Source organism: Castanea sativa, chromosome 12 (genome assembly GCF_040712315.1).
Source record: "Castanea sativa cultivar Marrone di Chiusa Pesio chromosome 12, ASM4071231v1".
NCBI lineage: Eukaryota > Viridiplantae > Streptophyta > Magnoliopsida > Fagales > Fagaceae > Castanea > Castanea sativa.
Window position 1 is genome coordinate 17,800,672 of NC_134024.1, and position 14,748 is coordinate 17,815,419.

At 34.3% G+C, this 14,748-nt stretch overlaps 1 protein-coding gene across 2 annotated transcripts; it reads left to right on the plus strand.

Annotated features, from left to right (window-relative positions):
* The first annotated feature begins 4,176 nt into the window (after nt 1–4,176).
* Nucleotides 4,177–11,318, plus strand: LOC142618305 (UMP-CMP kinase). Of its 2 annotated transcripts, none has more exons than XM_075791212.1 (9): nt 4,177–4,455; nt 5,554–5,607; nt 6,712–6,766; nt 9,339–9,456; nt 9,547–9,703; nt 10,028–10,108; nt 10,188–10,295; nt 10,515–10,580; nt 10,910–11,318. In XM_075791212.1, the coding sequence occupies exons 1-9, from the start codon at nt 4,387–4,389 to the stop codon at nt 10,922–10,924; spliced, it is 723 nt and encodes a 240-aa protein (XP_075647327.1). In that variant the 5' UTR covers nt 4,177–4,386; the 3' UTR covers nt 10,925–11,318. The 2 variants fall into 2 exon arrangements, with proteins under 2 accessions (XP_075647327.1, XP_075647326.1); XM_075791211.1 differs by having other exon boundaries at nt 4,242–4,455; nt 10,913–11,318.
* Nucleotides 11,319–14,748: the final 3,430 nt, after the last annotated feature.

The following is a 14,748-nucleotide window of genomic DNA, read 5'->3' on the forward strand; positions in this document are numbered from 1 at the left end:
TGCTATGTGAGCAAGTCACTACATGAGGCACACAGTTGTTGTCCTAACTTAGCTTCCGCTCAGGTCTATACTACAAAGTGTGGATTGTACGGGGAGGATTGCTAAATGGGGCACAGTTCTGGGGGCTTTTGACATCAAGCACATGCCTTGTACCTCTGTCAGGGGCCAGGTCCTCGCGAATTTGGTGGCCGAGTTCGCTGAACCTCCATTAGAGGAAGTGGCAGCAACATATGAACAATTTAATGGGGATTTGCGACGGGGCTAGTCCTTGAAGGTATATATATTGATATCTTCTAATCTTTTGAAGTGGTTAAACAGAACCTTAGCTATGACGGGTCCTCGGACCTCCTGCTTTGGGAAAATTAACACACACTGACATCTATTGAAGTGGTTAAACAGAACCATAGCTATGACGGGTCCTCGGACCTCCTGCTTTGGGGAAATTAACACACACTGACATCTATTGAAGTGGTTAAACAGAACCTTAGCTATGACGGGTCCTCGGACCTCCTGCTTTGGGAAAATTAACACACACTGACATCTATTGAAGTGGTTAAACAGAACCTTAGCTATGTCGGGTCCTCGGACCTCCTGCTTTGGGAAAATTAACACACACTGACATCTATTGAAGTGGTTAAACAGAACCATAGTTATGACGGGTCCTCGGACCTCCTGCTTTGGGGAAATTAACACACACTGACATCTATTGAAGTGGTTAAACAGAACCTTAGCTATGACGGGTCCTCGGACCTCCTGCTTTGGGGAAATTAACACACACTGACATCTATTGAAGTGGTTAAACAGAACCTTAGCTATGACGGGTCCTCCGACCTCCTGCTTTGGGGAAATTAACACACACTGACATCCATTGAAGTGGTTAAACAGAACCATAGCTATGACGGGTCCTCGGACCTCCTGCTTTGGGGAAATTAACACACACTGACATCCATTGAAGTGGTTAAACAGAACCATAGCTATGACGGGTCCTCGGACCTCCTGCTTTGGGAAAATTAACACACACTGACATCTATTGAAGTGGTTAAACAGAACCATAGCTATGACGGGTCCTCGGACCTCCTGCTTTGGGGAAATTAACACACACTGACATCTATTGAAGTGGTTAAACAGAACCTTAGCTATGACGAGTCCTCGGACCTCCTGCTTTGGGGAAATTAACACACACTGACATCTATTGAAGTGGTTAAACAGAACCTTAGCTATGTCGGGTCCTCGGATCTCCTGCTTTGGGGAAATTAACACACACTGACATCTATTGAAGTGGTTAAAAGAGTCTTAGCTATGACGGGTCCTCAGACCTCCTGCTTTGGGGAAATTAACACACACTGACATCTATTGAAGTGGTTAAAAGAGTCTTAGCTATGACGGGTCCTCGGACCTCCTGCTTTGGGAAAATTAACACACACTGACATCTATTGAAGTGGTTAAACAGAACCTTAGCTATGTCGGGTCCTCAGACCTCCTGCTTTGGGGAAATTAACACACACTGACATCTATTGAAGTGGTTAAAAGAGTCTTAGCTATGACGGGTCCTCGGACCTCCTGCTTTGGAGAAATTAACACATAATAACATTTCTCTTCAAAGTGTTTAAACTATAACTCAATCATGCCTCGGTCCTCGGACCAGATGATATGAGAAAGATAAACACTTCATAATATTTCTCTTCAAAGTTTTTAAACTATAACTCAATCATGCCTCGGTCCTCGGACCAGATGATATGAGAAAGATAAACACTTCATAATATTTCTCTTCAAAGTTTTTAAACTATAACTCAATCATGCCTCGGTCCTCGGACCAGATGATATGAGAAAGTTAAAACTTCATAACATTTCTCTTCAAAGTGTTTAAACTATAACTCAATCATGCCTCGGTCCTCGGACCAGATGATATGAGAAAGATAAACACTTCATAATATTTCTCTTCAAAGTGTTTAAACTATAACTCAATCATGCCTCGGTCCTCGGACCAGATGATATGAGAAAGTTAAAACTTCATAACATTTCTCTTCAAAGTGTAAATTATAACTCAATCATGCCTCAGTCCTCGGATCCCATACTTTGGGAAAGTATCATTCCACAACATCTATTTGTTTCTCACTAAGTGTCAAGACAGACCCAATATTATAACCAAATCCTCAGATTGGTAGCTCTGAAAGAAGCAATTCATAGTATAAATATGGGGCGCATGAAACGACACTCCCTCAGGTGTAAATCAAAGGATCAAAGCAGAATCGACTCTTAAGAATTCAAAACCCCACTTTTCTCTTCGGATGCGAGGAGAAAACCGGAGTTTTGAGGGGCTATTGTGGGGTCATGGATTTTGGGATTTGGCCGAGAGCATGTGGTTTTGGCCGAGAAGCATGCGTCGTCCGAGTCCGAGGAGTACTATCTCCTCGGACTAAAGTTAAACGCAAATCTAAGTATAGATCCTAATGATTAAAGATGACCTTTCAGGAAGTTCTAATGATAGCAACGAGCACCATGAATGTACAAGAGGGATAAGGGCTCAAAAATATCTAAGGGGAAGCTGCTACCACTGCATTAATGAGGAAGTGACCTCTGAACAGTATTATGGCAGCCTTACAACCACCCTAGAAGACTTTTAGAGGGGGCTGATGGGACAAGTATCAGCATAAACCATCAACTGTCCACATGTAGTCCACATGTAGGGTTTGGATGAAAGGAGAGATGTAATATAAATAAGGGTAGAGATCCCAGAGAGAGAAAAAAGAAAAAGGAGAAGAGAAAGCACTATAGCAATCTCAACAACTCCTGTAACCATGGTCATCCAATATACGCTAGAACAGAGCTCCTCGGACTGTGCCGAGAACCAACTTTCTCGCACAAACCGGGTTCAATTCTTGTTGGCTCATCATCCAAAACCATATTAACTGTTATCCAAGCACTAAAACCTAGCTCTTTGACCCACTCTCTACAAATTTATTGTACTGGGTTCACTAGGCCAAGATCCCTTACATTTTGGGCTTGGTCTGAAAATTGTGTCCCCACATAAATAATATCTGATCGACACAAAATTTGGCATGTGTAATAAGAGCATGTAGAACATGTAATTCAACGGTTAGATTTTCAAAATATGTAATAACATTTATTTTATTGAGTAAAGTTATATCTTTAAGCTACAACAAATTTTGTAGCTAAATTTTGTCCAACTTATAATTGTTAGATCATGATTGAATGTGGATGACTAGACTTTTTTTTGTTTTGTTTTGATAATCATGGATGACTATACTTTTTTCTTTTGAGAATCCAGACCCATCGGCCTATGGATGACTATACTTAATTATTCTAATTCTTTGATATTTCTTTTCATAGTACATTCATTTTCATTTGGTCCCCTAGGACCCCAGCTCCCCATCTTATAGTTATGGATAGAACTCGCTCGGTATGAATGAGGTAGTACTTATGATAGGGTGACGTCTTATCAACTTTGGTGGGTGCAATATGTTTTTTTAGCGTATAAAATGGTGAATTTTTATTGTAATATAAACCATTCAATAGATTCAGCATCTCTACAAACTAGTTACAAGTGACAATTGTAAATATGATTCTAATATCTTTAATTATAAAAAAAGAAAAATGATAAATTTTTGCTCATATATGGAACATATTTGCTGTAAAAATACAATAAAAGATATAGATAATGTGACTTCATTGATCCAAAAGAAAATTGAAAACTAATTGTTTTCATTCTTCATAGATTTATTTGAGCAACATAAATATATAAATACTACAATTATTATGTTCCCTCTCTTCTTATCTTCCCATGTTCTTTTGTTCACCAATAATATACTTAAGTGTTTTGCTTACATGCTGTCATGGCCGGCCTATCATTCACAAATTTTTATCGAACATTAATCACAACATATCATGTAATTGTGAAATTGTGTGATTCAATACTCATGGTTGGAGAATTGGATTTGGACCACGCAACAAAATCACAGTTGGTTTGAGTTTGGACTAAACTCAACCCAATCCCAATTGAAATGAAACTCAGCCCATAGTATATTATTTTGCTCACCTTGGCCCAAATAAGCCCACAAACCTGGACCACCCGAATTTAAAAAAAAAAAAGAAAAAAAGAAAAAAAGAGAGATAGTTATAAGTGGGACCTAAACAAATTGGTCCAATTTCATCGCAGTTGCAAAGAACGTGCAAGCTTTAACAAAGTCGCTGTGGCGTTGGCCACGTACGGTGCTGCACGTTTCTCTGAAAACCAGTAATTGCGCGCTACATGTTCGACATAATGCCTCACTGAGTCCAAAACTAAAAACTAAAGTTAAAAAAAAAACACAAAAAACAAACAAAAGCCAAAACAAAAAACCCAGATCAAAACCAACTGAGAGAGAGATGTGGAGGCGCGTGAGTTCACTTACCCAATTCGTTTCTCCCACAAAATCATCATCCATTCTCAACCAGGTAGGTAACAGCTCCAACCTCAATGAAAAAAAAAATACATACTTACATACATATGTATACATAAATGAACTAACAATGACGAAAGAAGTGCTGGAACTTAGATTTTGTTTATGAAAGGAGCTGACTTTGATGGATCATAGTAGAATTTAACTTTCTATTGATATTAGAAGAGTTCTATAATCAGGTTGATTAGTTGGATAATTTCACTTGTAAAGTGGGGAATTAAGATATTTTGGGAAACCAAAAATGGTTTTGTTCTTCTTTGTTTCTTAAGTTTCTGGTTGAGATTGGTTGATGGTTAAGCTATAAAATTGAAGTGTTATGCTTCACATGGTTCCCCAATCGCTCACTTTGACATGTTACAATATCTTGACTGAGTAATGATCATATCTTATTGCAAGTGAGTTTAATACATGTATATGCATTTACTTTTGTATGTGGTTTTGATTGTAAGTTTTACACACCCAATGAGAGTAGACTTTTGAATCCACGGCCTCACAGTTCACCTTTTCTTATGGTAGGAGAAAGTGCCAATTTAAGCCATAGCTATATTTGCATACATATGTGAATATATATGCGTGCTTGTATATTTATATGTAAGTATGTATCAAATTGTGGAGAGTTCTACAGTACATACCCTTTTTTTGGCATGTCCCATACTTACCTAATCTTAACTCTTAATATTGAATATAGCCTTATTTATATATATTATAATAATAGATGAAGATTTAGATTAGGCAGGTATGGTACATACAAAAAAAAAAGTGCGTGCATCATAGAATGACCCATCCATTATATATGATTTTTAGATGTAAAGGTAGGCCATGTTTGCCAGGTTTGAAGAACAGATTAAAATTTGGGACAATAATGAGGATTGAAAAGGCTCCTTCAGGTTTTTGTAAATTGCGTAATTTTTTATATCCAATTATTCACCCGAAGCTGCAATCTTAATGCTTTTATGATTATCCTTTTTGATAAGTTTTATGCCTCTATAATTAACTGTCTCTAAGTGCTACACATAAATCCTCCATCCCTTCTGGTTTTGTGCCCAGACTTTGGGCCTGCTTTTGACCTTTTCTTTTCTAATATTGACTGCAGCCAGCATATACATTGAAGATTTGGGAATCATTCACCACACAGTTACCCAACTTGGTACCATATAATTTTTTACTTTTATGGTAGTGCTATATCATGGAGAACTATGAGAATGTGCTACTTTCTACTTATAGTTTCTATGTATGAACACTGCTCAATGAATTAGAGGTTTATTTGCTGAAGGTTTTGAAAGTTGTGGTGATTACATTTATGGAGATGTGCTTTTAATACATACTGTAAACGCCATATGTTCAAGATTGCATTTTGAAAGAAACTTGTTCCATAATTGACATTGTGTTTTCTAAGCTATTTGAGCTAGGCTAGATGAATATTTGGCACCATTTTTCTCGTGGTTAAATCATTAGTGATAGAGACTTATCACTTGCCTTTTAATTTTGTCATAATGGTTTTGGTAAAGTTGGCAGCTTGGGAGCTAAGTCAAGTCTGTGTCAGATGTTGACGACGCAACAGCTTATTTGCCATGTTTAGAACCTGATCTGGTCCTTGCTATTACACAGAAAATGTTATTTGATTATATTGCATTTCCTAGATATTAGAATATCTTCTATATGGACTTTCAAATCTTTCAATGTGAAATTTCGGTTATGGTGGTCAAACAAATTGTGGACATTAAGCCAAGATGTAGAGACCTGGTCTGAACTGGGATTTCTAACTTGATAAACTGTTTACACCTGAGCTTTTTCCTGGTTGAGCAAAATCATGCACATAAATGAACAACTCTGTTTGGGTCCACCAATTTTTCTACAGAACATGCAATTGTATTTCTCCCTGTTATTCATATGGTTTTCTTTAGGAATTTCCAGGATTGTTTCTTTGTTGTGTCTAGACTTTGTGCTTTCACATGCTTGTAGTAAGCCTGAGTATGGAATAAGGTTGTGAAAAGTTAGCAACTATCGTAGGGTCCCAATTTTTTGGTTGATCTCTTTGTATCGTTATTTGAAGAATATTGATTAAGAAAATTAATTTGTTGATATCTTTTATGTGTAATATTTGCTCGAGTCGTATCAATACCTTGGGTGAGGTGGCAATATTAATTGTTCAGCAAGGAGGGGTATACCTACAAATGTTCCAGTTATTGAGCTTCAATGTCTCATGTGTTCCAAGGGATTCATTTTCTTGTTTGTTCTTATTTTGATGCAGGAAAAAGGTGGAATATCCTTCAAAGATAGAATCTCTTTCATAACTTTTGTCTTAGGTAATAATAGTGCATTATTGGTTGGGTGAATAATGGGGTCATTTTCATATATACACTATGTGGGAAAATATTTCTGTTCTTAAGATTCGATGATTTAAATCGTTCTCTCAGAATAAATGCTTTGGGCCCGAAGAAACAGATGTTGGAAGTTATTCACCTTCTTTTCATTTCTTGAGCCTCACTTCTTTAGGCTCACTGCATGTTTGCTTCTTGCACTAACTGCTTGTAAAAGGTTTGATTAATCCAAATTATGAATTTGAGCAATTTTTTTTTCTCTATTTTCTTATAATAAATGGAACTAGAAAACGATTTGAACTTCACTAATGTAAGACTAGATGATTAGTTATGAATTCATTAAGAATCTCAAAATAATATTAGTTCAGCAGCTTCAGCTTAACTTCTTGTGGGAAATTTGCTGTAGCTGGCTGCAGTAGACTAACTTTCCTCTGAGAATAAAATATACCTCCAAATTGTTATTAATTAGTCTTTGTTGTTTTTCAAGACCGGATGATCACTTTTTTTCTTTTGGTCAAATGATAAAAAAAATCACTAACCCCACAAACCCTTGCCATAACTGAACCCTAGAACTCCTCCTTAAAGGAGAAGAAATACTACTTAAGTACAAATGCTACTGGTAGATGATCAATCACAGACATGAGCATTTTTTCATAAGAATTAAGTAATTAAATCTTAATTTTAAGAAAACGTTGAAAAGGAAGACTGTATATTTGCTTAACTTGAACTAGTATGCTAATTATATGCCATTAAACACCATTGTTTTGCTATAGACTATACCACAGAGAACTTGCCTTGCTGGTAACTTTGATGGATATTTTGATAAGCTAATGAACAAATTATTAGTACATTCAATATGTCAATAAAATTTCTGGAATTTCAATGGTATGCCACTTGGTCTGGTGGTTTTTCCGTGGACACACAAACACACTAGTTGCTTGGGACAAGGTTTGTATGCCGGTGGAGGCCGGTGGTTTGGGGATTTGAAGGATTGGGTTGTTTAACCAAGCTTTGCTTGGAAAATGGTTATGGCGTTTCAGGAATTGAGGTAACCGGTTATGGCATCAGGTTATAGCAACCAAATATGGAGAGACTAGAGGGGATTGGTGGTTTAGAGGTACTCGTGGCTAAGGGATGTGGAAGAATATTAGAACAGGTGCGGAGAGTTTTTTTGGACATGTGGTATATATGGTGGGAGAGGGTTATCATATTTGGTTTTGGTACGATCCTTGGTGTGGGAATGTTCCTCTAAAGGACCTTTATCCCGTTCTATTTGCATGTTTTGTGTCTAAAGAAGCTTGGATTTCTTACTTGGTTTTCTAAGCCTCAGAAGAGGGAAGTAGGAGCTATAATTTACAATTCCACTGCACTTTTCATGACTGGGAATTGGAGGGTGTATATTCTTTCCTTGAGATTATTTATTCCAAATTGCCAAGGGGTGAGGGTGATGATCATTTGAGTTGGAAATTGACTCGGACAGAGTTGTTGATGTGCGCTCTTATTATAATTTATAGTCTAGTCCTCTTAATGCTTCTTTCTCTTGGAAGAGTATTTGGTGAATAAAGGCACCTAAAAGAGTCTCTCTTTTTATGGACAACGGTTTGGGATAGGATTCTTACCATTGATAATCTTGTTAAGAGGGGATTGTCCCTAATTAATTGGTGTTGCTTGTGTTGATGTAATGGGGACATTGTAGATCATCTTTTACTCCATTGTAAGTTTGCTCATGCTTTGTGGAGTGAATTTTTTTTTTAATTATGTTTGGGATTCAGTGGGTGATTTTGAAAGAGGTTGCATCTTTACTTTTTACACGGAGGAATTGGTTGGGAAAAGAATTTTCAAATATTTGGAATATGGTACCAGCTTGTCTAATGTGGTTAATTTGGAGGGAGCGTAATAGCCGTACTTTTGAAGATATTGAGAGACCCTTAGATCTTTTGAAGTCTTTGCTAGTTGGGACTTTGTTTGAGAGGTCTCGCATTTGGGTCTATACAAGTTGTACTTCCATTTCTGATTTTCTAGAATCTGTTAGTATTTTTTATTTATTTATTGTAATTGTTTCAAATACAGAGTGTTCATCATCATGAATACGATGTAATTTTTACTCAATTAAATCTCTATTACCTATTAAAAAAAAAAAAAGTCAATTTTTGCATCCTCAATCTATATATATGAATAACATGCCATCTAGCAGACATACAAAACTTTTCTTTGTAGCACATCTTCAATGAACAGGTAGTAAAGAAAGTTTTCCTCTTACCCCCAAATCTATATATACACGATTGGATTCTTGGGAGTTGACAACACTTTTTCCTAATTATGCTTTAAAAAAAGTCTTTTTGTAAATGTTGCTCACAAAATGGCTAATTTTTAAGGGTTCTACTCTTGTATGCACCCCGTGTAATAGAATTACACCTCTTAATGCATTTTCTTTAATGATTTTCAAAATTATTTATCCAAAAAAAAAAAAAAAAAACTACTTGCAAAATTGTTGAACTGGTGACATTTTTATTTCTTTTATGCATTAAGCTATTTTTGTTTTTTCATGTTCTCTCAGGTGGCCCTGGAAGTGGAAAAGGTACACAATGTGAAAAAATTGTTGAAACTTTTGGATTTAAGCATCTGAGTGCCGGAGATCTGTTAAGGCGGGAAATAGCTTCTAAGAGTGAATATGGGTGATGATGCCTCATCTTCATTGTTGAGAATATTCTTTATCCACATTGTCAAATTTATGAAGTTTTTTGATGATAAAATTAAAATTTCAGGTCAATGATTCTTAATACAATTAAAGATGGAAGAATCGTTCCTTCAGAAGTGACGATCAAACTGATACAAAAGGAGATGGAGTCAAGTGACAATAAAAAATTTCTTATTGATGGTTTCCCACGATGTGAGGAAAATCGCGTAGCATTTGAGCAAATCGTGAATCTCTATCCCAAATACTTGTCTTGTTAAAACTGGTTAAAGAAAATTTAATTTTTATCCATGCAACATAATTGTCAAGGGAACTCATTGAGATATGTGCATTTTACCTTCCAAATTTACTATTGAGAAATAGAAATCTGGTTGCAATTGAAAGAAATTTGACTATGTAGCAAAGTAATTTATAGATGGATGAAATGGGGGATGAATATGATCAGATATAAAAACTGTAGTAAGGATGTTGGAAGCAGTAATAATTCCATTCATAACAAGCTTCACAACATTGCTTGTATATAATACTACCATATTGTGTTCCAAATGCAGATTGGTGCAGAACCAAATATTGTACTTTTCTTTGACTGCCCTGTAGAAGAGATGGTGAAAAGACTGCTAAACCGTAATCAGGTTCTTATGTATTATATTTATTCACATGCTCAGATCATGTAGAAACCGTTATTCAAGGGTATGATGTTGTTTATTGTAGGGCCGAGTTGATGATAATATGGATACAATCAAGAAACGTCTTGAAGTGTTTGAAGAATTAAATCTTCCTGTTGTCAATTACTATGCGGAGAAAGGAAAACTTCATAAGGTATTTTAATATTTAAATGATTTATCAGGGGTAATATTACATCTTCTTATTAGTAGGTGGTGTTCAAGCCTTACGGCCTTGTCATGTATAAGCGAATATATCTAATTGGCTTGCCTGCCTGTTTTCGCTTTTCTTTTTTTGGTTGAGTCTAAAGAATTCTATTTCCTATTTGGTGTTTAATTATATTTTACATGTCATAAGAGAAGTAAATGTGTGCAGATCTCTGCATTAGGAACAGAAGATGAAATATTTGAACAAGTTTGGCCAGTTTTTGCCGCATGCAAGGTATGTTTTATTGCCAGTAACATTTGCCCTTTCAGGTTCTTATCTTCATCTCTCTTCGAGAATTTTCCCATGATTATCATGATATTAACAACTTTATTTTCATGCACACTAAATCTTAATTTTTAATCTCTGATACTTATAAATAGGTATTTAGCAAAATCACCTTGTGGAATGCCTATACAAATTAATATGGCATGTAATTTAATTTTGTGCCTCTATACTTTAACGTTCTAATATAAGCTTTTAGGCAAGCTGGAAGAGTACCAATCAGCCAAAAAGCATCATATTCTTGTTTGTTGAAGGACCATGACTTGGAATTTATTTTGCAGCAGGTGATTCAGTGAAAGTTAATTTATGTGACAAGAAAAGTAGAAGTGGGGCAGATCCTGGTTTTAGTTGGGAGTTACTCTGCCTATGCTGATATTACTAGAGGTTAAGGGCTTACTATCAGCTTTCTAAGGAGGTGGGGATTCTTAGTATAAGTTGCAGGGAAATCAGTTGAGGCAAATATTGGTGTTGCAGCTTTAACTCCTCTATTCTTAACAACAATCAACCCCACCCCCCCAAAAAAAAAAGAGCCAAGTAGAGCTCATTTTATTGTGTAATGAAAATGGTAATCTGGGAAACAAATTAATATAGCTAGTTGCTATTAATGTGATAATACATATGTACTATAATTAAATGACATTTTTCTACTATCCAAAAGATTAGAAATAAATATTATGAATGAATACAAAAGAGATCTGTTATTACAAGGTAAAAATCCATTTATAACATGACACTCAATTTGTTATATCTTAGATTAAAAAAAAAAATGCATACCATTGATCTCAAATCTATACATGGAGTAAACTCTATGATTAGCCTTCAAGGTGAGCATATCCGATGATTGCTACAATCATCTGTTAGAAATCTAAAACTACGACTTTGTCTCTACAATCATCACTTAAGATTGTTAGTTTTCATGCTGGTGAATGGTGAATCCATTCTTGACATAAGGCAATGTCTTAGACAGAGAATCCCTGATTAGGAAAGGCCCCAATATCTTGTTCATTTTTGGACCAAAGTCTTTATTAGCGGTCTCAATGTGAATGCAACTCCTTCATTGTTAGGTTACTTTGGTTATGTAAAAATGCATTAGTTCAATTGGATGCAAATATAAACCTTATAATGGTTTGATGACCAGTCATATAAATACACTTCATAATTTACAATAGCTTGTGAATTATAATTTACAATAGCTGGTGAGTTAATAGACTGAAACTTTCCATCAATACAAAATTTGAGTTAATAAATTGAAACTTTCTATCAATATAAATTTTGGTACCTAAAGGCTAGAAATTAAAATGGATCGAAGAGAAAATTTCTTGTTATGAAGATGATCGTCATTTTCTATAACATGGATGTCATTGCCCCTTATGCCACCAATGAACTTCTTAGTCATTGCTACGCTACCATGTTTTTTTTTTTTTTACACTTTTATATTCTAAGTTAAAATCCTTGCTAACACAATCTTATTTCCAAACAATGTCGAAAATAAGCCAAAAATAGAACTTTTAAAAACACAATTTAAATGAAATGTTAGGTTTTGAATGGCTTTAAAGATTTGAAACTACTAGTGTTTATAATTTCCATATATTTATCATAAGCATCCCATGATTTTTTCCATCGAGTAAAAAACAGTTGCAGCCATGAGCACACATTAACTTGAAATATTGAAATTGTGGATAAATTTATAATTGATTTTTTAGTCATAACACGTAAATTCAAAATGGGAATTAAGTTATCAACTACCATGGAAGCCAGTAGGATATAACAACATAGATAAAGATATCAAAATGAACACAATTTTTTAAACACATATTGTTAATAACTATATTAGGAAAACTTAATTATAAAATACGAACTACAAGAAAAAAAAAATGATAGTAACTAGACCATTAAAGCATAATGGACTGAAATAGACCTAAATGGATTAAAGTGGACTGCAATGGACCAAAGTAGATGAAAAAGTACTCAATAAACTGAAAGTTCCAAAGTGGACCGAATGGACAAAAATGCTACACTAATGTGGCTTAACAAGATTGTTTGGCAACAATAGATGTTATGCTTAAGCTTTTACATATTATATAGATATAAATGAAGACAATATATGAGTCAAAAATTACATACTCATCATTTAGTGTTTGATAAAACAAATTTGGATACATTACACTATTTGAAGAAGATGCATGTACTTCAGGATGTGCAAAATATTTTATCAATGGATTCAACTAGTAATGTGGTAAGGATCCAAAGTCCTAAATTGAAAATGAACACAGTTCTTTTTGAAAAAAAAAATAGTGTAACGAAAAAGGTACTCTCGGAAATAAAATAATTTCATGAACACAGAATATGAGAAAACAGGACATACTCAATTAATGTTTGATGGAACAAACTTGGATACATCAAACTATTTGAAGGTGCATATCCTTAAGCTGTGTAAAGAATTGAGTTTCATCAATGAATTCAACTGGTATATGTGGTAAAGGATCCAAAGTCTCAAGATTGTAAATGAATGGAGTACAGTGTTCATTGGGATATGATAGAACGTGGAATTATGGGAATTGAATAATTGTAGCTCAATTATTCGAATATTTTCCCAAAGAAGCATGAATATTGACTCTGGATACCACGGTCTGTCTAATTCAAAAATAGAGTTTTTTCTTTCTTAGATGTAAGGGGCTTTTTTTTTTTTTTTTTTTTTTTTCACCATTTATGACCACAAATATCTTACAGTGGCTTATCCAAATTATTAGGATTAGTCACTGTTAAGACCACCGTTTTTAAAAGAAATAATTTTTTAAGAGAAAATATAAACCCTCCACAATTTGATTTGGCTGATTGTGAGTGCCGCAAAAAAAAAAAAAAAAAAAAAAAAAAAAAAAAAAAATCAAGCTCTTGAATCAACCCAAGTGATTGCTTTAAATTATAGATTACCAGAAGTATTTTATCTAATTTTACTAATTCAATAACTGTTTATGACTGTTTAGTTTATAAATTAAGTTATTTGTTAAGTACACCCTATTGAAATTTCATCTTTTTAAGTGTAGTTTATCAAGTCTAATTTATCAAAATAAGTTATATATACATGTACACATTTGTCTTAATGTGTTTGATAAATAGGTATGCATATGCTTATCATTTACTAGATCACAGAAATAAATGTTACGCAGCCTAACACCACTTAGGCATGAATTTTATGGAATCCATCAATATAGATATAGTCATCCACTAGATCACTGACCCCATAGTTATTTTGGCAGATTCCATCAAAAGCTTCTTGGATAAAGAAACTAACATAATTGGAAGAAAACATGTACAACATTTTTAATGCCCCTAGCAAGCTGTAAAATTCTATGGTAACAAAATTGAAGGAGTAATGTTATAGTTACAAACAATTTGATAATAGTTTTACAAATTATTGGTGTGACAAATTCTTACTAGTTCTGATATGGGTCAATATTAACATCACATTTTTATTTATCAGTAATTATTTGGAAAATACTTAAGCTACATCAGCAATTTGTGAAAATATTGTAAAATAATTTGTGTTTGTAGCATCACTCAAACTAGCATGTAACTCATGCAAATGCATAGATGTATTTAAAGTTAAACACAATTTTTATTATAAAAAATATAAATAGTTAGTCAAATTATTTTTAAAAAATGGCATGTAACACATGTATATATATATAGATATATTTAAAATTAAACACAATTTTTATCATAAAATATAAATAATTAGTCAAATTATTTTTTTAAAAGTAAACGTAGTTAGTCATGTAAGGACATAATTTGTACCTAAGCCCAAAATAGGAAATGCAATAGGCCCAACGAGCCCAATACAATAAATTTGTAGAGAGTGAGTTTAAAATTTAGGTCCTAATGAGCTTATAAGTCAATTATAATGAACCAAGAGCACAATAGAAACATGTTTGTATAAAGTAAATTGTCCTCGGACTCAATTTGAGGAGACTAGTTCTTCTTTATATGTCTCCCTCCCTTAATGACAAATTACAAATATTCTTTCTTAGTCTACAGTATTTTTCTCTCTTTCTTTTCCGATCTCCCTTTCTCAGGGACTTTCTTCTATTTTATACTTCCTTCACGTTCTCATTTTCCCCCT